Source organism: Elephantulus edwardii, unplaced genomic scaffold (assembly GCF_000299155.1).
Source record: "Elephantulus edwardii isolate Elephantulus edwardi_28Jun2011 unplaced genomic scaffold, EleEdw1.0 scaffold00014, whole genome shotgun sequence".
Lineage (NCBI taxonomy): Eukaryota > Metazoa > Chordata > Mammalia > Macroscelidea > Macroscelididae > Elephantulus > Elephantulus edwardii.
This window is the reverse complement of record NW_006399764.1, coordinates 28852843-28878099: the sequence shown is the minus strand read 5'-3', so window position 1 is coordinate 28878099 and position 25257 is coordinate 28852843. Positions and strand designations below refer to the sequence as shown.

Sequence of the window (25257 nt, the reverse complement as noted above, 5' to 3'; positions counted from 1 at the left end):
TCTGCTACAAAAGGCCTCTTCAACGTGCTCAAAGACGAGGTGTCACCCTAAGGATTAAAATACACTTGGCCCAAGGGAAGGCACTTCCAGTGGCCTCAGCCGCCTGTGAAAGCTGGACGATGACTAAAGACAACCGAAGAATGGATACGTTTGCGTTAGGGTGCTGGTGAGTAAGGAATATGCTCTGGAGGCCTTCCGCTAAGCTGTGGCGCTGCAATCCACAGACACAGTCTGAATCCACCCGCTGCTCTGTGGGGAAAAAGGTGGGCAATCTCCTCCCGTGCAACTTCCCAGCTCTGCAAACCCACGAGAGGGTTGGCTGTGAGTTGGCTCCAATTTGACAATACGTGACGACGACCTATTTTGTTGGGAGCTCTGGTGGCCTAGCAGTAAGGAAGCTGTACCGCCGACCCAACCTGAAGGCACGTGGTTTGAATCCCCCAGCGGCTCTGCGGGAGAAGGATGGGCAATCTCCTCCTGTGCAATTTACTGCCTCTGAAAACCTGCTGGAGGGTCAGCTCTGGGTCGGTTCCCACGCGATGGTAGATAACAACATAAGACTTTCAGAACAAAGCTACTTGGAAGAAGTAGTTGCCAAGTGCTCCTTAAAAGCGAGATGGCAGGAGAGCCCCCAGAGAAGGACATCTTAGTGGGAAAAGCAGAGGGTCAGGGAAAAAGAGGACCTTAAATGAGATGGACAGACACTGAGGCTGCAGCCCAAGGCCAGCAGGGAGTGTGGATGGTGCAGGACCTGACAGTGTCCTGTCCTGTCGCACACAGATGGGGTCACCATGGGTGGCACCGAGGAACAGGACCCAGGAAGGCTGGGAAAGTTAGTCAAAGCTCTTCATGAGTCCCGAGGACCAGCAGAGAGGGGGCTCCACCCCTGGCCCCCCCCAGAAGGCTACAGACCCATGCTGCCTCCTCACAGGCCTGAAGCTGGTGGAAATAATCCCTGCAGGGCTGTCGTGTGCTCAGAGCTGGGCTGCCTTGTGGGCTTGTCCTTGGGGCACAGAGTGGCCTGGACAAAAGACCTACAGAGAGTGACACCTGGAGGAGCCCAGTGGAACAGCAGGCTCACCTGTCCACTGTCCAGGAGCTCCTGGGGCACAAACAGGAAGGCCCGCCCCTTTGCCATTAACTGCCTCAAATACAGGACTCCCCAGGAGGCCGCAAACATGGAGCAGAACCAACGCGGAGCACAGACAACTGTGAAGAGAGACAACCCCAAAACCAAACCCACTGCGGTGGAGCCGGTTCCCGCCGCAGCACCCGCCCCGCAGAGGGCAGAGCTGTCCCTCTGGGTTTCCACCGTGGCAGGTTTCAGTGGACACCACTGCCCTGTGGTTCTACAGCAGAGAAGCTGGTGCATCCAAACCAAAGGCATTTCAGCCAGCAACCCAGTCAAACACAAGGAAGCTCTGGTAGCCTAGTGGGGAGAAGCTGCACTGCAATCCCCAGGACACACAGGTTCCCATCCACCAGCTGTTCTGTGGAAGGCGAGTGGGCAGTCTCCTCCTATTTTACTGCCTCTGTAAACCCGCTGGAGGGTCAGCAGAGGGTTGGTTTTGGGGTTTTGTCTCTCTTTACTGTTATCTGCTCTCCCCGCTGTTTCTGGCCTGGCTTTGTGGCTTTCTTGGGGAGACCTCTTGTATTTGAGATGCTTCATGAGAAAGGGCTATACCTTCCTGTTTGTGTTCTTGATGCACTGAACACAGCAGGTTTCTCCAGACAAAGAATAAGCCCAAAATCAATCTCTCACTCTCTCAAACACTCTCCCCCCACCCCACCCCCTCGAAGGCTGCCAGGGGAAGCAGAGACCACAGCGCACTCAGACAGAAAGCAACACTAAAGTCCATCAAAGAGATAAAAAAGAGCAAAGAAAGGAAATCAGAGGCTTGAACCGGCATTCAGTCTGACTAACACAAATGCCTGGGGAAAGAGAGACAGATAATCAGAAATACTACCAAAGCCTCTCCTGGATACAAGGTCTTTTCAGACCAGGATGGATCAGGGAAGACATAGCGAGAAGACTGCCCCCAGCGCGCCAGGTCTGTGAGGAGCCGTCCACGTACCAAGCAGGCACAACGCCGCCAGCCTCCCCAGCCCCAAGGCACACGAGTCACACAACCAACCGTCCAGACACAGGCCTGTGGGCACGTCATGGGCCGGACCGGTCCCACAGCACCAGCTGCTTCACTCCTGAAGGTCTGTGCTCTCACATATGGAGCTCTGGCGGCTTAGTGGTAAGGAGCTGCGCTGCCAACCTGGAGGGACATGGTTCAAATCTACCAGCTGCTCCACTGGGGAAAGATGGTCAGTCTTCTTCCAGGCAACTTACTGCCCCTGAAAACCTGCCGGAGGGTCAGCTATGAGTCGGTTCTCACTCAGGGGTACACATCAGCACTGTAACACAAGCGCCCCGGTGGTGCATGATGTGTCACCTGTTAACAGAAAGGTTAGTGGTTCGAATCCACCAGCTGCTCCGTGGGAGATGTGCGGTCTTCTCCCCTAAAGATTCAAAGCCTCAGACACTCAGTGCACAGTGACCGTGAGCCAGACCCGACCAGATGGCGGGTACGCTAACTGCACCCCTTCCTTCTGCGTCCTCGGGGGCAGTTGCAGGGCGGCTGTGTCACCATGCAGGACTCGGGTTCAGAGATGGGCCAACTTTTCTAGTGAAGTCAGTGTAAATGCCTCAAAGCCCCGGGTCAGCTGCCACATTTCTCCTGAGCCTTGACTCACTCAAGCCAATCCTAAACAGAATCCCCCAGTGAGCCTGACTGTGGGGCAGCGGGATGCAGGGTGGGGGCAGAGTATCCGCTTCCGGCCCGGCCACTGGACACAAGGGCTCCTGAAGCTCAGCTCCCACCTCCTGCCTGTCCTCTCCCAGCCATGGTCTTCCCTTCAAGGTGCTGAACAGAGCCACCTCCTCCACGAAGTCGTCCCAGGCTGCTCCTGGGAGTCAAGCCCCCATCAACTCAGCCCACCACACCTTTTATGCACCTGGATGGGGGCTGGCAACCCCTAACTCCTCCCCGTGGCCGCCCCACATTGTGATGTGCTCATTATGCCGTGAGACGAGGTGGGAATGGTGACGAAGAGTCCACTTCTACTACAAAGTGTTTTATAAATACATTTTCATACAAAGGACATGGAGAGCACCAGGTCAGCAGCCCGGCCCGTCACCAGCCAGGCCCACCTCCCTCTCACCCCATGTGCCAACAGTCATGGGGACCAGGCACCCGCCTAGGCCCTCAGCTTCTCCAGGAGCATTTCGACGCCCTTGCTGGGGGTTTTGGTCTTTTCCAAGGTGGGGATGAGGCTCTTGAGGCCGGCTTTGACCTTGCTCGCGACCTCTGGATCAGAACTCTGGAGCAGGCTGGAGAGAAAGGCAAAATAATGAATACACCAACCAAACATTTAAAAAATCCACTACCTGTCAAATGAAGGGTGGGGCCAGCAATCTGTCCCTAAAACCACAGAGACCGTTCTGCAGCCTCGCTGGTGGTCACCTGAGAAGAGGACACTCACAGACCAACTTGGGTCCACACACTGACGCCCTGTCTCCATCATTCATAGGTGGCTACAAATATTCTCAGGGAGCACTGGCAACCTAGCGGTAAGGAGCTGCACCGCCATCCAAGAAGGTACACAGTTCGAACCCACTAGCTGCTCTGCAGGAGAAAGATGTGCCATCTCCTGTGCAATTTAAAGCCTCTGAAAACCCACTGGAGGGTCAGCTGTGGGCAGGTTCCCACTCTACAACAGTGACAACACAGGTATTCTGGGGTCCTTGGGTGGTGCAGACATACTTGGCTGCTGAACTGGTGCTTAGTGGTTTGGATCCACTTCTAGGCACTGCGGAAGAAAGGCCTGGTGACCTACTTCTGGACCATCAGCCCGACAATCCTAGGAGTGCAGTTCTCCCAGGCCCACGTGGCATCCGGCATGTCCTCAAGTCCCCGGTTCCTGTGATGCCCACCATGTCAGTAATGAGGTGGGCACATGACCAGCACCAAGCGCCACTCCCCTCCTTGTGGACACAAGAGCAGGACGGCCGGTCACCCACAAGGTCCACAGAGCGAAGGAACGCTTCCTTTACTGAGCGGCGACTTACTAGGTATTCTAAGTTCACACCCTCGGCTAAACACATAATCACATAACCACAATAAACCGCATGTCATCAGGGCACATTTTCTGACTGGCAGTGACCAGAGGGAAGCGAGTCTTCAGCCTCCTTGCCTGAAACCCACCCGGGGAGCGCGCTGATTGATGAGCAGTCTTTACAGAGTAATTTGATGGCATCACTGAAATGCCTAGTTAATTGAGTCTAATGAAAGAAGCCATTAGTAGGTGCTCACTCGCCAGCGCCTTGTGAAGAAATTCACATGAAAAAAGTTCATCTTATGGATTCTGGTTGTTCAACATTAACTGGAAAATTAACTCATTTTAATGAGAAATTAAGAAAATGATCTGCATTACCAATGTATTTAGAGGTTCTGGTGTCCCTGAAGAGTGAGATGCTCAGTTGAGAGAGAAAGAGAGAGAGAGAGAGAGAGAGTGTGTGTGTGTGTGTGTGTGTGTGTGAGAGAGAGAGTGTGAGAGAGAGAGAGCGCACGCGAGGGAGAGAGAGAGAGAGAGAGAAGTAGGCTGTGTGCATACCTGAGACAGCATGTGTACACCAGATCAAATTACACACTGAAGAAACATATACCTCAACATTTACAAACAAAATGGATTAAACAGCACGGACTGTTGCACATGAAAGACTACAGGAAATTCAAACCAGAGTCGGTCTAGTTTTTTCCTAAACCTGTAAGGTAACAAGGGGGCCAGGAATGAATGGTGATTCCTTTAAAACAGCACACGTATCTATTCCCAATGAGTATCCCAATGGAAAGGCTTCATCTAGGGTTCACGTGCATGGAAGTCCCAGTGACCGGTACATGATAAACAGAGGATTCAAACTGTTCTTTCTGGGTCAGTCATGGCTGACAAAGGGAAACTAGACTGGACTCCAATCTTTAAATGCTGTGTAAAAACGATGACCAAAGTGGAGGAAGGTACAGGCTGACCCTAAGCTTCTTAGAAACCAAGGGCAGCGTGTGCCGCACAGCACCCAAGTCTCTTGACCAGCAGAGCTGCAAACCACTGTGTCCGGCTCAAAGATGGTGGCTGGCTGTGCTACTCTGAATGCAAGTGGTACGTCAGGGTCTTGGCGAACCCAGTCCCCAGCATCACACAGGGCTCGTAAGGCTTCCTCCAAGTTTCCCATCACAGGCCTTTCAAAGCACAAGTTTTTCCACTCTGGTACATCTACTGTGTACAGACTTGAGTCTATTCTGATCTTACCCCGACAATCATGAGTGACTAGCTTAAACCAGTTCAAAGCCCCGTAATAAAGAACGTAACACTTTCCAGAAAACAAACAAGCTGAGCTTCAATCCCACATCGTCAGCTACGACTTAATTCTGCTGCCGAGTCAAGTACATCTCTCAGCCATCCTACAACAAGAGGTCAGAACCTGGCCCTACCCTGTGCCGCCCTCACCACCACCATCCTCACGCCCCTGCTGCAGTCACCCGGTCATCCACCCGGTGCAGGGTTTTCGAATGTTCTGCCGACTGTCTTTCTCACATGATTCATTTTCCTGATGACGGGCCCCTCCTGACAGAGTGGAACAAGCATCCTAGTTGGACTTCCTTTAAGACAGATCCGTTGGTTCTTTTTTGCAGTTCATGGGATATTCAATACTCTTGACAACACAATTCAATGGCATTGATTCTTCTCTGGTCTTCCTTACTCACTGCCCAGTTTTCAGGTGCACAGGAACCGATACTATAGCCTGAGTCAGGGCTACGTTAATCTTTAAACTGTCACTCGGCTCTCAAGCCCTTCAGAGAAGTCCCTGACATCAGATTTCCCCACTGTAACATGCCTTTTGACTGTGAACCTAAGCAAAATGAAGTTGATGACAACTTTAATCTCGCCATCCATCATGACGCTGCCTGTTGGTCCAGTGGGGAGGATTTTTGTTTTCTTGATGTTGAGAGGCAATCCGTGCTGAAAGTTGGCCAGGTAGGTGTTTTAGAATTTCTTGGCACAGGCTAGTGAGCACGTCTAGGTCTGCACCTGTTGACACACTTAAACTGCTATTCTTTCAATCCTTGGGCCTTATTTTTTTTCAAATGCCTTCAGTGCAGCTTGAATGTCTCCCTTTGTTATCATTCATAACCACATGAAAATATATAATCAGTATGAAGACTTGAACAGCACATTTTTCCCCCAAAAGGGAAAATCTTTATACTAGCTGAAAACAGTGAAAGAAAATATATTGTAATGTCCCTCACATTTAAACGACTTTGTTTACTGTCTTCATAGAAAGACGACTTATTCACTGAAAAGAATATAGCTGTGTTTCCATTCAGATCGTGACTGATAAAATGGTCCCATCATACCCCCTGCCTGTACCACTGGTTCTGTGGCTCTTGACAAGCAAAGAAAAGTGCCAGGAGAGAACAATGATAAGGAGGGACAGAAAAAGGGAACATTTGTTTTCTAAAGACTGACTGGCTTGACTAGACCTTAGTGACCGACCCAGTGATGTGGGGGTACTGGGAATGGCACTAGAATTGAGACGTGAATGCTAAGGTGGCGTGTGGTCAGCAGGCCTGGGCATTCAGGATAGTGCCCTGAGCAGAGGTGGCACGAGGTACACGTACCTGGACAGGATGATGGCACCCCGGTTCACAGCAGCCCAGGACTTCAAGGCCTTCATCCCAACATGCTCCACGAGCGTTTTTGCAAAGCAACCTGAGGAACACATGGGAACATAAGAACATCACCTACCAAGATTACACCAGACACTCCAAGGGAGACACTTAGTAGCCGGCTTCTTTAAAGGTCACGGCCTTGACAACCCTGGGGGGCAGTTCCACTGTTCTGAGAGGGTCACTGTGGAGCTGGAACTGTCTCCATGGACTTCTTAGCAGGGTCTTGTAAATCAGAACCTAGATCTCAGCAAGCCAATGTCTGAGACTGACAGCCTCAGCAAGTCAAATGTAATACTGCTTCATGGGGTGAGGATTGCTAACGGGAAGACGTGGCCCACAAACCAGCCACGCACACCAGACGGGGCAAGTACGGATTGTCGTAAACCCGCCAGCCGTCGGGAACTGTTCTTCTGGGCTGTGGGCCTGGTGTATTCTCTTACCCACCGGGCCATCTAAGGATGAAAGGGAGATTCTGAACATGAGGATGTCAAGGACAGGGCGGCGGGGCCAACCCACGTGAAGTCCGCGCTGGCCCGTCGGGGTCAGGCTCGCTCACCTTCTCGCCCACGCTCTCTCATCTTCCCGTCCTGCTCGATGAGCCATTTCAGAACCAGATGTCCTGCTGGGTGCTCGGCGACATGAAGCTACGGGAACAGACCACAGTCGAGAGCAGATGTCAATTCAAAAAGCTGTGTCCGCCCACAGTGGCCCAACACACCTCATTCATTCACGGACAGAAGGTCTCATTCTGAAATGACCACCACACCTAGACGGAGCAGAGATACTCCAGTGCCTGGACAGTGAGTGGTTCGCCCTCAGCATCCTGCACTGGCAAGAGAAGGGTACTGTACTTGGCCAGCGAGCTCAGTGACCACAGGAAGGCTGCGGTGAGGACCCACCAGCCTCCTAGAGCTCGATGCTACGGTACAGATGCTAGGAGTGATGACTACGTGACTAGGGGTGTTGTTATCCAAGGAGCAAGTCTGGAGAGCTCACTTCTGCTCGACCTCCTTCCCTCCGCTACCAGTACGCATGAGCAGTGAAAGGCATCCTCACCAGACGACTGCTGTGTACCATCGAGTGGGAACCAACCCAGAGCTGACCCTCCAGTGGGTTTTAACTGCACTGGAGGGAAATGGTCATCTTTCTCCCACGGAGCAGCTGGTGGATTCCAACTGCATGCAGCTCCTTACCACTGGGCCACCAGAGCTCCCACCGCGATCAGAACATATGGACTGAATGTGGACGTTCCCACTGGGTCCCCAAGCGGCCTGACCAAGTCACCGCTGGGCACTGTCTCCCAACGGCGCCTCACCTCGCCGTCCCGGCCACCGGGCTGCAGCTCGTCAGCTGCCAGGCTGGCAATGGCATTCATGGCCGGCTGGCCGTCTCCCAGGGCACAGCCCAGGACGCAGGGAACCAGCACACACGTGGACTTGTCCAGCACCATCTCCTGGGCGTGTCCCTGCAGGTGGCTCAGCAAAGCCGGGGAGATGGCCTCCAGGAGCTCCCGCCGGCGGGTCTCCGGGTCCTTCTTACTGTGGGAACACAACGGGAGATGCGGCGCTGACAGGAGAGAAGTGGGGGAGCGCTCTCTCGCGCGCGCGCTCACACACACACACACACACACACACACACACACACACACACACACACACGCGACACCCAAGGTGGTACAGTCGTCAAGCACAAGGTTGCCAGGGGAAAACGAAGTAGTTCAAACCCAGCAGCCCCTCTGCAGGAGAAGGCCGCTTCTGTGAAGATTACATCCTGGAGATGCGATGGGGGAGTTCTGCTCTGTCACTCTGAGTCAGAATAGATTCGACAACATGGATTTTCGGATGGGGCGAGGAAGTGAGAAAAGTTTCCTGTTTTTCGGAGTAAAAGCCCTGCTGGCTCAGTGGGCAGTGCGGAGACGAGGCTGGCTGCTTCTTCTGGAAAGCTGCAGCCTCTGGGCCCCATGCAGCTTCTGTTCTACTCTGTCCAGCTGGGCTGCCACGAGTGAGGACAGACTCGAGGGAAATGAGTTTATTAAAAGCCTCGACAAGCCTCTCACAGCTCGTGTCACCTCCTCTCTAGATTGTCGGCCGTCTGCTGCCTGCGCAGACCCGTGAGCGGGGGTCCATCTCTCCTCTCTGTCCCTGGGATCTGAATGCTGCCTCCACGGAGCGAGTGCACAGTGTGTGACGCTGGCTTACGTGAAGCCAAAGGAAACCCTCTCTACACTCTGAACAGCAGCAACAAAAGAATCCACATTCAGAGTCCTTCACACATGCACCAGAACGAAACAAAAGGTCGATGGTTCAAATCCGCCAGCTGCTCCAGGGGAGAAAGACGAAGCAGACTGCTGCCACAGAGGTTTGAGCGCTGGGAACCCCGAGGCTGCTGCCCTCTGTCCTGCGAGGTTGCCAGGAGATACAACTGACTCGAGGGTAAACGGCTGCTTTTGAACCAACTGACGTGTGCGCCAGGTGCTCAAGGGCACTTTTGTTCTGACTCTGGTCTATTTCCTCATGAGAAAAGCTTTATGACTGTGCCACAGCGACAGACTTAGACTTGGAATTCATGCTGGCAGTGGTTATGGAGAAATGGAGACCGAGGCTGGGGCCCTGGAAGCCGCACTCCCGCTCCCGGCACCGGCACCATCAGAGCTCCAGCCGCCTACTCACCTGTGCGCGTTGCCGTCTCCCTTCTGTAGAACTTCCACGATCTCCCGGACCGTGTGCGCAGGGTCCCTGGGGCTCAGCAAGTACAGCAGGACCTTCCGTCCATACTTGTCACTCACGATGCTGGGCAGGGCACTGATAAGTTCCTGGGAGAGACAGAAACAGTAAAGGACTCTCCACCTGCACCCCGACAATGGTGGATGTCTGGGATTCAAACAGCACAGGAGCACAGGGACTTGGTGGTCTCCCCGAGCATGGTAGAAAATGAGGTGCTGGCTGAGAAATGTGCCATTAAAGCCACAAGGGGTTTACACTCGGAGCCTAGACTACTGTCGTCCGTGTGGAGCAGTAGCGGACAGTCCACGTGGACCTGCCTGACCAAGGCCAGGGACGGAACAGGACTTCTCAAGCGCCATCTTCCTTCGCAACCACCAGTGTGTTTGTCTTAGGAAGAGAGCAGGAGGGACCCTGCTTGCTGGAGTCTCCAAGGAGACGCGGCTGACTTGTCACCGTGTTCAACGCAGCACCTGACGGCGAGGACCACCCCAAGGAGGCTCACCGAGATGCGCGCGAGGGACATAAGGAAATTCTACGGTGGGCAAGTTGCTATGTGGTGCCATTGAGACAGGAGTCCGAGTCATAGTGAGCCTTCAACAACAGACTTGAGTGAGCCCTGCCCTACCCGGTGCCATCCTCACCACCTATGACACACTCAAGCCCACTGCTGTGGTCACTGGGTCAGTCGACCAGCTTGAGAGTCTTCCTCCCCTCCACCTTCCAAAGGATGATTCCCAAGGATGATGCCCTTCTCCAAGGAACAGCCTCTCGAGCAACTCGCCTAAATGAAGCATGTTGCCAGGAGCAGTTATGTCTGTTCTTTGGGGAGTCCGTGGGACATTCAGTACTATTTTCTGACACCACAGCTCAAAGGTATCAATTCTTCTTCTGTCATCTTTATTCACTGTCCAGCTCTCAGATGCACAGCAAGTGAAGTGACTGAAAAGAGCATAGCCTGAATCAAATGCACCTTGGTCTTCAAACTAACATCATTGCTCCTCAATACTCAATAATCTAGAGAGGTCCCTGACTACAGACTTTCCCCCGAACAATACGTAAGAACGGCTTATAAAGTTAGGGTGCTCATTCATGGCGAAGGCAGGCGGCTGGCTGGAGCAGGCGCTGAAACACGCGCAGAGTGGGGGAGGGAGCCGGTCCAGAAGCTGCTGGACGTGACATGGCCCAGTGTTTTCAATCGGCGGAGCCCCAACAGTAGGCTCCTGTTTGCTGCGGGCGTTTAGCAGACGGTAGCATCGTCTCCCCCACCCCAGCTCTGCTCTGTTTCCTGAGACAGAAAAGTCACTATTGGAAGCTTCAATTCTTCCCAATACAGAAGATGCAGCAGATAGGCCATCGCTCTGTTTCCTTCTGTTTCAGCAGTCCTGTTCTGTCACGAGCAGGATACGCCACCAGAAAGGGTCAACTGCCAGCAAACGACACCATGAGCGACAAAGCAGAGGGGCAGTGGACACCAGGGAGGGCAGAGACATGACAGGCTGGGCACTGAACGCAAGCACATCAGGACCGCAGAGATGGTGGGCCAAGCTGAGGTCCCCACAGAGGGAGCCCTGAGGAGTAACGAAGCGATCTCTTACCAGCAACATCACAGGTTCAATACTGATGGGCAGTTCTACTCTGTACACACAGGCTCAGGTGAGCTGGAAACAGCTCGAGAGGTACCGACAGGACACAGACAGCAAGCTCTCCATGGAATTCCTACACAGCCACCACCCAAGGACCAGGCCCAAAGCTCACAGACCTTCATCCAGTCTGTAACGAGTAATTTAGAACCTATGTTTATTTACTGCTGAGCCTTGCTCGCGGAAATGGAAGAGGACACGAGGCATTTGCTGCAGAAAGACTGTAGTCTTTAATATGGACTGAAGCTCAACATCAAGAAAACAAAGACTCTCACCACTGGGACATCATGGATGGAGAAGACTGAAAGTGTTGATAACCTCAGCTTGCTTGGTTCCACAATCGTCAACACTCTTGGTACCAGTCAGCAAATCAAAAGATGAATTGCACTGGGAAAGTCTGCTGTCAGTGAGGACCTATGTAGAGTACTGAAAAGCTAAGGTGCACCTGACCCAGGCTGTGGTCTTCACAATTACTTGTCATGCATCTGAGAGCTGGACGATAACTAAGGCTGAGAGAAGGAGGATCAATGCCTTTGAGTTGTGGTGCTGGAGAAGAGTGCTGAACTAGCGTGGACTGCGAGGAGAACATACAGTTCTGTCCTAGAGAGGGTGAAACCAGGATGCTCCCTGGAGGTAAGGATTGTGAAGCTGTCTCACATAGCCTGGACACGTGGCCAGGAGAGACCAGTCCTTGGAGAAGTACATCATGCTTGGATGGGTTGAGGCACAGCGCAAGAGAGGAAGACCCAGGGTGAGACTGGCTCAGGATAGGGCAGGTTACGGAGCTAATGTACACAAGGTCGCTATGAGTCTCATGTTTATTTAAAGAGCTTCCCCAAAGGCTGTAACATCTGTAAAACAATAATCTTAAGACAGAAAAAAAAAGTTCTGCTTGACAAGTCTAGGTTGATGTAACTCTCCTTAGGGACAGCTCCTGTCTCACCTGCACTCCAGCGTTCCCCTCCTACCTTTACGAAATGAAATAATGAAGTGAAACCATCTGTGTGCTGCTATACCAATCCATTTACCTTTACAACTCTGTTTACCTATAACCTGGGCTACAGTGAAAGGAAAAACTTGTAGAACATCGCCTGGAGAGCATGAAAGATTTCAGTATGGGTAGAAGCGTCTGGAGGAAGCCACAGGACCCGGGACTTGGCCAGAATCTGGTCTCTAGAGTCTGACATTTAAGCAGTGTAGCTTCTGGCAGATTCTCTATTTTCTGTTATTAGTCACGTGTGGCACAAGGGGCTATGCTTGGATGATTAGCTAAAAGATGGGCGGTTCAAACCCAGGCAGAGGCACCTCAGAAGTGAGGCCCGGAGATCTGCTTCCAAAGGGTCACAGCTTTGAAAACCCTACTCTGTGTGCATTGTGCGCATCACTGCTAACACTCCCCGGGCAACCTGGGGCATCAAGTCCTGTATCTGCTACAGGAAACAGGCCCCAGCCCCTGGGCCGACTCCAGGCACAAGCCAGAAAAGCACGGTGACAATGCAGACTGACTCTAAAAGCAGCATTTTCAAACAGAAAGCACAACTCTCAGTGCACAGCTTCCTAGACACCTGAAGCCAGGGGTGTGGGGTTGGGCTCCCCGAAAAGCCTACACCCCAGGAGGACCGGGTCTTACAGTGATGTTCACAGTGCTGTCCTCTTACAAGACTGAACCCAGAGAATCAAAGCAAAGCCCCTCATTTCCAAGTGGCCATTTCTTCTCCAAAGCAGGTTGTGAACAGAGGACCCCACCCAGGAAGGACAAGCCCCTTTGCCAGCTGACCTGTGCCAAGCCCTTACCAGCCTCCCGGCATTCCTGCCCAGCCAGACCTCTCTTACAAAGATAAAGGTCAATGTACATACAGGAAGCGGGGTGAGTGCCCCAGCTCTTGGGCACAGAGCAGAAACCATGGGCACAGCACTCGGAGAAGGGGCTGGTGCACACACTGAGGGCCAGGGGAGACCGAGCAGCCTCACCCACCAGGAGCCGAAATGCAGGCGAGGACGCCAGACCAACGGAGCCAAAGACAAAAATAAACTGGCCGTCCTTCTCCTGTGGGGCAGCTGGGGGACTGAAAGGGCACGCCTGTGGGCTGCCAGCGCAATTCCTTACCACGAGGCCACCACAACCCCACGGCAGAGTAACTGTTTTAAGAGATAAAATACAATTTCTATCGTACTGAAACAGATGAAGGAAAGAACAGATTAGAAGTGATATATGATTATTACGGTTAGCACAGGAATCCAGAATTAAGGTTGCATAGAGAAGTGTACTCGGGGTCGGGGGTGGGGGGGAAGGGACGTGGGAATTGTATACTAATGAAGGAATTTTTTTTTTCTTTCTCTTCGGAGGGGGAAGCGAGCTGGTGGGGAGGGGTGGGCAGGGAGAAAATTGCGGCAATGAATGAATGGAAATCCAAAACCTCTGTAAAAAAAAAAAAAAAGATAAAATACAATTTGGCAATCAAAATTTTTTCTAGAACAGGGTGAGCGCACAGTCCTGTGGGTCAGACCAAGCCTCTGGCTGCTTTGTGCACATCTGATAGGCAAAGAATGGCTTTCAGGGTTTTCAGTGGTTGTGGGGGAAAAAAAAAACCCAAAACAAACCTATATGACAGAGACAATACACAGATGACCAAGGGCCACTGCCCCCGGATCAATCCCAACTCATCTTCAGGACAGAGAACGGCCAGGAATGTTCCCATGGCCACTGTTCCAGGAGCAGAAAGCTTTGCCTTTTCCCTGCAAGGCAGCTGGTGGACCAAACTGCCCATTTTCAGTTACCCACCAAGTACTTAGTCCAAATTTCAGCACCCAAATTTTCAGTATTCTTACTGTTCCCCTGCTGATAAGACTCACAAACTTCAGCCTAAAAGAGCAACGTCAGCTACAGAAGAACCTGCACCCGGTGTTCAGAAAACTTCTACACAAGGGGAGGAGAGGGACATGGGACACGGCGGATGGGCACGGGGCACGGGCTGGGGAAGACAGGAATGGCCAGGACCAAGCCCCAAGCCCAGCTGGGCAGGGACTGAGCAGGCAGGACACAGGAGCAGGGGGACTGGACCAGCAGTGGACCCAGCAGGCCTTCCTGTCCCGTGTCAGACGGCAGGAGGGGGCTCACTGCGGTATGCACACGTTTCTGTGCTTTACGGAGAACTTTAAAGCTGAGATCAGTATTCACACCCAGATCACGAGCAGTGGGCGTGGATTCAGACAAAGTTATCATACGAGAGGAGATGCCCGACGGCTTCCCGCAATGAACCGTTACAGGAGCAGACTGCCAGGTGTTTCTCCCGGGAGCCACTGGGCTTGAACCAGTGACCTTCTGACTAGCAGCTCTGTGCTTAACTGTTATGCTACTCTCCATCACACTTTACCAACCAACCAGTAAGGGCACTGGCTTCCCGACATGAGGCACACTGGGGCCATCCAGCCCCTCCCAGCCGAGGACTTGAGGGTAAAGGGGACCAAGTTGTTTATTCTAGAGCATAAGAGGCGGAGGCCGGTGGGGACAGCATCCACCTGCTCTCTCAGAGAAGGACTCAGCTGACCTGGCAGGAGCTTCCACCTGGCATTTTGGGAGATTTGGTCCTCCTGCGCAGAACATTCCATGACACCAAGTTTTCTGGGTTATTTTTTAAAAGAACCATGAGCAGTAGCAGGTTTTTGGTGGCCGGGAGAGGGAGAAATGTGGGGCAATTAGCATTCAGGAGGTTTCCTCACTCCACACTTGAATCAATGTTGTAAAGGCTATAGTGTTGGAAGGCAGGACGTCGCCTCGGCTTCAGAATGGGGGTGACAGCATGGTGGGAACAGCAGTGACCCGCAGACATCTGCACAAGGACAGCTGCTCTAGGGGCCACTTTGAAGGAGACCCTGCTCATGGAAACTTGACCTTGCACGTGACTGTGACAGATTCTGGAGGAAGTGTGGCTTCTCTGCAAGTTGGCTTGAGATGGTTATGCAAATTCTATTTGGAATCAAAATATGTAACAAAAGTGAACCTTCAATGGCCCCAGGCGGCTTCCATTTCCCTGAAACAACTTTATTCATCAGTGAATTCTATGCAGTGCCTTTCCCGTCGCAGGATCAAACATGATCATTATTGACTGGAGTCAAAGGGTAATAAAGTCACAGGGACCACATCAAAATGCTGCGTCTGTGGCCGGCGCTCCCTGCCAACTTGTTTCTTCCCACAAGCCTATTCTAAACAGTGGCCACCACGCTAAAGCCCTCTCAGCAGGGCTGGGAAATGCCGGCCAAGACATGAGAAACAGAGCACTGGGGCTTTGAGGGGCTGGGGAGAAAGGAGACCCCTACCCTGTCGGCTAGCCAGTCTGCTCCCGAAGCACGCCCAGCAGTGCTGCAAAGGCAGGTCACCGAGCCAGCACCTGACACCAGGTAAGCGCACAGGACACACCGCCGCAGTGATGACCATTAACAAAGGGACAGAGAAAACAACGGGCTACTGTGCAGTGCTAAAGAACAATGAAGTATTAGTAAAATACAGGACCACACGGCAGAATCGAGAGAGCATTAAGGTGGGTGAAAGAACTCAGTCACAAAAGGACAAATACTGACCATTACTGTGAGAATAGGAGAATAACTAAGCAAGACAGGTACTACCTTTCAAGAGGAGCAGGGGCGGCCAAACAAGGGAGAGGGGTAAAGCACTAGGACTGTGGAGGTCAGTGAGCGGATGGGAGTGAAGGAACAGGATGAAGGAAGAGGAAAGATGCACTGGGGACCTGAAGAGATGACATAATAAAAGGCCCAGCTCAACAGTTATTCATCACATGAAACAAAGCAGATGAACTGATTCTTTGGAAACCAATTTGAAAAAAAAAGCCAACAAAACAAACTTCTCAAACCAGAGTGAGTAGAGACACTGAAAAGTCTGGTGGCACAGTTGTGGGCAGCGGGTCTACTAATGTGAGGTCTGGACTCCCCCAGTTGCTCGGAGGGAGAGAGATGGGCCACCTCCACCCTGGGGGTTTACAGCACCTGAAAACTCCGCGGGAGGTTTAGTTCTGGGGTGGACCCAATTAAGGGCAAGGAGAGGAGAGAGAGTTGAGAGACAACCAAGAAAACAACAGAAGATTTGGGCAGGAGGCACCTGTGAAGGTCTCTGTTCTCCAGGACACGTCAAGCCAAGCTCACACATCCACAGCTGGTGCGTGACAGGCTGACGTTTAACTCAAACATCACATCCCCAGTCACTTACCGATATGACTATCTGCTTCATGAGCTTGGTATCGTCAATGCAATCAAACGCTGCCAGTAAAACCAAGTGGGAGTATTGGCCCTGCAAGAGATCAGAAGGCAGTTGAGGTTTAAAAACACACAGGTTTCCCTTGGTTCGACCCCCAAGTCACTTTGTAAAGGTCACCGACACTGACAAATGGCCCCAGGTTATAAGCAAGATGAGTAAGAGAATTTCAAATGAACCTTCTCTCCCATCAGAACCTACTTATAAACATCGAGATGCAAAACTGGCTGAAAAGAGAAGCAAAGAGAAGCCCTTTCTCCAATACCAAAGGGCCCAAACTCGTATTAAAAACCTGATCAGGATGTTTTTATCTTTTAAATAAACACCCGTTAATGAATCACAAACAAAAAGGGGGGAGGGAAAGCACAGCAGAGACAAAGCCGCAGCTGATGCTGACGCACAGGCCCGTAGGCGAGCAGACCCGGGCAGGGTCTCTAAGGCTGCAGGACTTTACAGACGCAGGAGGCCTCATCTTTCTCTAGTCAAGTGCCTGAGTCTTTGCACCACCACCCCATCCCTGTCAAGTCCATTTCTACTCATAGTGACCCGACACGACAGAGGAGAACGCCCTCACAGGACACCCCACAGGTCTGCCGAGGCTGGTGGGTCACTGGGGAAGCAGGCTGTCTTGTCCTGCACAACGTGGCCAATGAGATTAGCAGGAGAACTTTTTTTAAAAAAAATTCCAATTTCTTTACAAAGTTCAAATACACTGTTCTTCACATCAGACCTTTCCCATTTCCTTCACTCTCCCCCATCAAACTGTGTGACCCTATGATTAACAACTCCCCAGCCCATTCTCACCCCTCTGCTTCCACACTCCCCCATCTCTGAGCCTCATACTCGTTATAAGAATGGTTTTATACAGTATTTGTCCTTATGAGACTGAAGGAGTTCACTCAGCATAATGCTCTCCAGTTCCTCCCAAGTTAGGCAGTGATTTACAAAATCACTGATCCCACGTGCTGCATAGTATTCCACTGTGTGAACATACCATAATGTCTCAATACTACACCATTTCAAAATTACACTCAAGAAAACTCAACTGATACAGAAATAAAATTAAAAAAAAAACAAACTGTATTCAGAATGGTATTCTAACTACGAAGAGAAAAGAGCTGCCATTGCGTTATGTCCACGACACACGTACACAGAAAATCCTAGTGGGAAGACCACTAGGATTGCCCTCTGTGGGTTAAGAGACCACAAGCAAATGTTCACTTTCTTTGGAAGCACTCCCATTTCCATTAAACAATCCTACAAACTTTGGACTAACAATGCTGACATAAGCTACAAAGATAAACTTCCACAATGAATTTAAGAAATAGATGAAAAGAACACGTATTTCTAAAAAACCAGAGCAGCATGAAATGTTTTGATGACACCTGGGAAGTCAGTTTCAATGTACGCAGAAAGTCTAATTTTCTTTTATGTTTTCAAAAAGCTACTGCTTTGTGTGGAAGAGAAGTTTTCAGAGCTTGTTCACATGTTGTTTTTGGTGTTCTGGAGGAAGATACCATCCTTTTCTGTCCTTTGAGGGAAGGATGTGATTTTTGCTAACAACCAAAACACATCCAGGGCTGTCAGATGAGCACAGCAGGTGATAAAATTAAATTAGAAACACTAAGGAAAATGCAAGTAAGATTAAAAGGCAGCAAACTGGAGGAAAAAGATGAAGGACTAACTTCCCCAGTACATGAAATACACAGAAACCTAATGATTCATGAAAAACAAAGCACAAACGCTTTACCTCTTTACCTGAGAAACTAGGGCCAACCTTGCTCATGGACTTTGATCCAGTGCCCACCTCTCCTGCTAGTAAACAGGAAAGCCTTTAATGCCATACTAAGTTGGCAAAGGTTTGGAGGAAGCCAGGAGCACTGAAGGTTGCTGGTAAGACATTCCTCTGGAGGCCACAGGACACGGCCCCCAGGACGTGAAGTGCGGGGACTGTCCACACCCATGCCACGACCTCGGTACTCGGTCAGTCACTGCAGAACATGGCAACAGCAAACACAGGCCCCACAAATGGCTGACGGCCCATCCACAGGTTTCAATGTGCTGAAGCCACTCAGACAAGTGGCTTTTTTTTAATCACAGGGTTTTTTACCCGGGGTACCAAATATCAACCATCAATAGCCTAACCGAAATGGCAAAGGCCTGCCAGCAGCTGCTGTACAGCCACGTAGGCGTGTCTTTCTCGGCAAGAGAAGGCAAGCCGTCCTGAGGTGAACACCTTCCCAGGTAAACAACCCCCCAGGTGAACACCCTCAAGGCTGGCTGCAGGGGGTGGGCCACACCAGCTGAACCAGTGAAGGGAAAAGCAGGTTCACTCATGTTAATATGTTATCTTCCTGTTTTTCCTCCTATCTTTATAAAAGGGGCCCTGGTGATGTAACGTGTAGCATGTCCTACTATTAACCAAAAGGTTAGTGATTTGAATTGATCGGCATTCCACAGAGAAAGATCATAGTCTTGGAAATCCATACGAGGGTGGTCAGGACTCAAATCAACTAGAAAGCAGTGCCATTTTATCTTCAGAAAGGAGTCCTGGACTGCTAATGTAAAGGTTGGCAGTTCAAATCTACCATCACTCCTCAGGACAAAAAGGGCTGCCACCCCCTGTAGAGACCCACAGCCTTGGAAACCAGACAGGGCCAGGATGAGTCAGAATCAACCTGAGGGTCTCGCTCTTCCAAGACTCTTGGTGGCACCGCAGTTCAAGTGTTCGACTACTGACCTACAGGCAGAGTTTGAAATCTGTCAGCACCTTGCCAGGAGAAGTGAAGCCTGTTTTCACAAAGATGCAAAACACACAGTGTGGAAACCTGGGGGGCAGATATCCCCCATCCCACAGTCACTGCACATTAGAAGTGGCTCAGGGGCAGTGGGCCACACATACAGCTGACCCTTCAACAGCAGTGTTGAAGCTATGTGGTCCACTTTCACCTGTTGCTAAAGTGGTGAGCTCACGTGTTCGTACCACTTAAAACGCCCCATGACGCTGACCATCAGCTCCCTACAAAAGCAGCAGACTTTCCATGGGGAGTGCAGTTCAGACCCATGTTGTCACAGGGACAGCCAGTATTCCCCTCACAGGGCTACTGAAATAACGGGGAAAGGAGAAAGTCTAATCCTTCAAAGAGACCTCAGTGGGCTAATCTCAACAGGAAAGCTGGTATCTATGGGACTCAGTCTACTGACTTGAAGTTCCCATAATATCACAAGGAAAAACAGACACATTTCACTTTCTGGTACCTCTTGGGGATAACAAAACTAGATTCAAGTTTCTAAAGCTTCAGACAGGCATATACCTGAGCATGGCAGACAACTGGAAATGCGCGAGACATCACTAAAAGCTGTATCCCGCGGCATTAGAGTAAAAGTAGTCGTATGTTTAGTAACATCTGAATCAATGCATTAGTTAGCAAATACATACCCGGACCTGGTGACACCACATGAAAACCATCCTAAGGCAATGCTAAATGCAACGTTAACACATCGAACACACACAGGGGCGTGGCCTGGGCTGGGCAGATCCAACCACACAAAAATAGAGCACGCACGGAGGAGGGACGCCCAGGAGACAGCAGGCTCAGCACTCCATGGTAATTTACACGACTTCTTTCCAGTTTTTCATGAGGTACGGGAATTTACTGTTTGGGAATGCGTAGTTTCAGCATACTTACGTTAGCGACTTTCTCAATGTAAGTTTTCATCGTTTTCACAATCACCTTCCTATCCTTTAAAAGAAAAAGGTACCTCAATCAACTTCAGTGCAGAGAAATATTTCAGTAAAGATGTGTACAAATTATTATATTTTCATCTAATGGCATATTTTTGATTGGTATAAATGAGAGCTACACACTGGAGGAAAACCTGCAGTCCTGGACCTGGTAGGTATAACCCATCAGACACACAGGGATCCGTGAAGACGTGCACACAGCAGGCAAAGCTGGCGAGACCCCTCCTCTCACAGCGACGGCCAATGGCCCTTGTCAACGGCTGAACTATCTTCAAATGCAAACTGGGAAGAGCCTGCAGACGGACTAGCCTGCAGGAGGCATCCAACACAAGTTTGTTGAAAATGAAATCTGCTAACTTGTAAAATTAGCTGTTGTGCAAGTGTCTCCTGAGGCAGAATAAGAGACGAAGGAGGGGGCGCTTCTGCGGGACTGACCTGTGATCACGCGGGTCTTCACCTCTCCCCTCGGGACGGAACGCCCACTGGAGCACTTCTTCCCGTCCCAACAGGCTATTACTGAAATGAGCCCTTGCCTCAAGGCCCCACGCACAAGGGACCTAAATGGCACCTGGTCCTGCTCCATCCCCTTGACGGGTGGCAAATGGGCCCCACTGTGGGTCACAGGCTTTTCACTGGCTGGTTTCCTCGGAAGGAGTTCTCCAGAACTTTTCTCCTTGCCCGTCTCAGTCTAGAAGCTCCACTGAAACCTGCTCAGACTCTTAGCAGTGTGTATCTTTCATGAGGGTGGGCTGTTCTTAATAAGTAAGGCGCACTGGCTGGGAATCGAACCTGGATCTCCCCACAGAGCGAGAATTCAAGGAGCGTGAGAAACACCATGGCCTCTACTGTTGTCAGGAGCCATGGAATCACTTCGGACTCCCAGTAACTGCAGTACAAGAGACCGAGACACCGCCCTCCTCACAATCTTTGCTATTTCTGAGCTCACTGTAGGAGCCGCCTTGCCAATCCACCTCGATGCCCTTTCCTGACCTACTTTCCAAGTATGAGGTCCCCTCCAAGGACGGATCCCTCAGATGACACGTCCAAAGTGCAGGGAGAAATCGCATTCTTTGTGCTTCTTGAGCATTCTGGCCGCAGTCCATCCTCCAAGACAGGTTTGTTCTCCAGCCATTCTAAAACAGATTTAATCCTCTCCCTCAACAATGTGATTCAAAAGTATCAAATCTTCATTTGTCTTCCTCAGTCATTATTCAGCTTTCACAGCATATGGGCAACTGAAAATGCTGCGGCTTAGGCCTAGAGTACCTTAAGTCTTCAAAATTACATCTACTTATTGTAACAGTTTAAACAAGCCTATTACAGCTGGTTGACGCAGGGCAACAAATCACCAGTGTTCTTGTCTGCTGCTTCTATTGCACTGAGAGTAGATTCCAGTGAAACGAAATCCCTGACCTCAGTCTTCTACCCATCGGATTTCCTCAGTCTTCTACCCATCGCAATGCTGCTTTTCAGTTCAGTGGTGGGAATTTTTGTTTTATTCAGATGTAACTCATACTGAAAGCTGAACTCTTTGATCTTCACCAATAAATGCTTCAAGTCCCCTTTGACTGTGAATCAAGATTGTGTCAGATGCATATTACAGGCTGTAGAGTCTTCCTCTAATTCCTTTTTTTTAATACTAATTTATTTACAAAATTCGAATTCATTGTTTTTGAGAACAGATTCTTGTAATTTCCCTCACCTCCCATGGTGAATCCCTCCTCCCCCTGTACACACTCAACCCTCTGCTCCCACCCTCTCAGCCCCCCTTGGATCCTTACATTCATTCTACAATAACGGTTTTATACATTATTTGTCCTTGTGGGACTGAGTTAATTCACGCTGCATAATGCTCTCTAGTCCCTCCCAAGTTCAGTATTAATTTAAAAAATCATTGCTCCTGCGTGCTGCGTAATATTCCACCGTGCGAATGTACCACAATTTCTCAATCCATACATTTGTGGTTGGACATCTGGGCTGTTTCCATGTTCCTGCGATGGTGAATTAAGGCTGCTATGAACACTGGTGTACAAATCTCAGTTTGTGCCTCAGTTCTCATTTTCTCAAGTATAGTGGAAGAGCTGGGTCATATGGAATTTCTATGTTCAGTTTTATGAGGAAGCACCAAACTGCCCTCCAGAATGGTTGTACCATTTTACAATCCCGCCAACAATGTTATAAGACTAAAGTTTACAGAATGCTCCTGGGCCTCGACAAGAAAAAGACTGATAACCCAATTACAAAATGGGCAAAAGACATGGAAGGAATTTTCAAAGGAAGGTATTCGAATGGCCAACAGACACATGAAGAAAGGCTCAGTATCACTGGCAATAAGAGATGCAAATCAAAGCCACAGGGAGGTACCATCTCTCCAGTAACAGTGGCAAAGTTTAACAGGGCAGCAAGTAATAGATGTTGGAGAGGATGTGGCGAGAAAGAAACTCTTATTCCTCCAATTCTTATGCCATGCTGTTCATATAATCCAGCTTTTCTATTTGTGCATTGTATAGACAACTACAGTGAAAGCACAGACAATCTCTCCATAAAGAAATTGATGTCTCAACTGCTTCACTGATCCTTTTCAAGACTTTTAAAGGAAAGCTCGCATTTTCTGCTCAAGCAGGGGAGGAACATCAGGCCTCAAGGAGACGGTGAGTCCTGGGAGGCCCTGAGGCTCCACGGACACGATGCTTTTATGTCCGATGGGGTTAAGACTACAGAGGAGAAAGGGGAGGGATGGAGAGACAGCAAGGGACATTGATGGTGAGGCCCTGCTGGACCCACCGTGCCCACACAGGCGGCCAGGCTCACTTACCTTGGGGGTGCCGTGCCAGAGGCAGTGCATGGCCACTCGGGCCCCATCGTGGGTGTGCGCCAGGTACACCACGGCTTCTCGGATGGCCTCGATCATTTCCTAGGGCACAAAGGCTATCAGTGATTTGGGTGGGACTCCCTCTCTGATCTTCTCTATCTTTCTACCTATGATGGAGAAGTCACACCATGGAGCAGACACCATGACCCTGGCGGGTGGAGTAAATTCCCCGTGGGGTTCCAAGATGGGAGCCTGACAGCAGCAGACACTGCACACACTCCTGTGAGCCTGCGCGTTCTAACCACCCACCTTTTAGAGAGCACACAAGCATTTAAAGCACTGTGCCACCAGGACGCTGGATTTTAATCCAGTGAATTAAAAGTAAATGGAATAAAATCTAATTAATAGTTGTTGTTGATTACCTTCGAGTCAAGTATATAACTCATAGCGACCCTATGAACAAAAGACCTGAAGCCCCTCTACAACCACAGACATTTATCAAAGTTCATATTAACAGTACTCAGGTCAATTCTAAAGTCATGGTCAAAACCTAATCAGAATCAGTAGACCTGTCTAGAGGTAGTTCGTTGGTGCTGCTAATCCAGAGGGCACAGGTCCCTGGTTCAAACTCACCAGCCTCCCGTGGGAGCAAGTTGAGCGCCTGCTGGGAACATGCACTGGGAGGCCTGTGGAGGGCTGTTGGCCCCTGATGGCCATGAGTCTGAGTTCGCAGTAAAGAACCATGTTTTCACAAATGTGTGTATCATCCTTGAGCAGGGGCCATGCTAGCCTTCTGTTTGGTCCAATTTTAGCACATGTGCTGACGAAGCAAGCACCAGAACCACTGAAGAGTTTCAAAAGGCACTGCTCACGGAGGCGGTGTTTTGAGGAGACACACCGCTCGCTGTGGTTTGGTCCCTACACCAGAAGAGAGAGCTTACCGATCTTAGTTTTGGCGGTGCGTGGGTAAAGAAGTCCAAGAACACTTTATGCACCAAGGAATGCTTGATCACCGCTTCCCTGGAAGCAAAAGAGAAGGAAAGATCAGAGGTGACAACACGGTCACCCAGAGATGGGGAGCCCTGGTCGCCTCCCGAACTGAAACTTGTGCAACAGCCTCCCAAGTGTCATTTACGTTAACAGCCTGGATCCATCAGCAAACCTAAAACTTCCTCTCAGTTTCTGACCATGAATTTGACTTTGTGCCGTCTACACTAAGACCAGTGAGAATTACGAGCCCCTCAGCAGCTGAGGTGCGAGCCCACCGTCACTCCACGAGAGAAGCTGAGGCAGTGGGCTTCCTTCCAAGGACGTACAGCCCTGACAATGATCCTGGGCAGGGCTGTCCTGCCTTACAGGGTGGGCATGAGGCGGATCTGAGCTGACCAAGCTGGCTAAGGTTTTGGGTTTTTACACACGCCTGCAGGTGCTGCAGAGCTGAAGGCAGAGCCTCAAGTGGTTTGAATCCAGGAGCCACTCCCTGGGGAAGTCGGACAGTCTCTTCCCATGTGATTCATGGCATGGACTCCGCACCCGGCTGGAGGGTCAGCCGCGGCTTGGCTCCAACGAGACAACCATGGGTTAAGTTCTCTCCATCTCTTCCCTCTCTACAACCCGGTTTCAGAGCAGACTGTGCCACTCAGGGTTTCCAAGAACCAAATGTTTGGAAACAAGATTGCTGGGTTTTCTTCTAAAGCATCTCTGGAGGGAAGGGGGGTGGTGGTCTTGAACCTCTGACCTCTCAGCACTGAGTGCATTCATCATCTGCACTACCCAGGGATCCATCCTTTTAATCAGATGTCACTATGCTTCCCCAGGAAGAAGTCACATGGCCGGAAACCCACCCCTGTGGGCCTGCGTCTTTCCGTCAGACATCCTTCACAAGTCACCGGTGCCATGAAGGAACTGCCGTGCTAGTAACGCTTACAGGACTCGAAGCAGAATCGGCCAGCTTCCTGGCACCCAGTGGTCATCCAAGCCGTGTGGAGAACCCAAGCAGAGGCAAACACCTCGGTGTCCTGCTGTGTCAGTCCTGAGGCCACTGCTCTAAGACAGTTTCGTAACATGCACGTTTCCGAGGAAGACACTGCTCAGATGGCAGAGAACGGCTTCAACCCAAAATTCTGACCGACTCCTGGTGCAGGTCAAGCCCAGGAAGGGGAACCGTCCACACGGACGGTCAGGGTTTAAAAGTAAACTTTTCCCATGCAAATGACCCTGCTATGACGGCAGAGAACGGCTTCAAGCCAAAATTCTGACCAACTCCTGGTGAAGGTCAAGCCCAGGAAGGGGAAC

General features: G+C 50.7%; 1 protein-coding gene across 1 annotated transcript in view; it reads right to left on the bottom strand.

Annotated features, from left to right (window-relative positions):
* Nucleotides 1-3249: 3249 nt before the first annotated feature.
* Nucleotides 3250-25257, bottom strand: part of KIAA0020 (KIAA0020 ortholog) — a 31508-nt gene continuing 9500 nt past the window's right edge. The window contains exons 10-18 of the mRNA XM_006881367.1: nt 23904-23982; nt 22966-23064; nt 20095-20148; nt 16361-16441; nt 9446-9588; nt 8092-8314; nt 7333-7420; nt 6726-6816; nt 3250-3382 (exon numbers count right to left, since the gene is read on the bottom strand). Coding sequence (XP_006881429.1) covers nt 3250-3382; nt 6726-6816; nt 7333-7420; nt 8092-8314; nt 9446-9588; nt 16361-16441; nt 20095-20148; nt 22966-23064; nt 23904-23982 — 991 coding nt within the window. The remainder of the gene's footprint in view (nt 3383-6725; nt 6817-7332; nt 7421-8091; nt 8315-9445; nt 9589-16360; nt 16442-20094; nt 20149-22965; nt 23065-23903; nt 23983-25257) is intronic.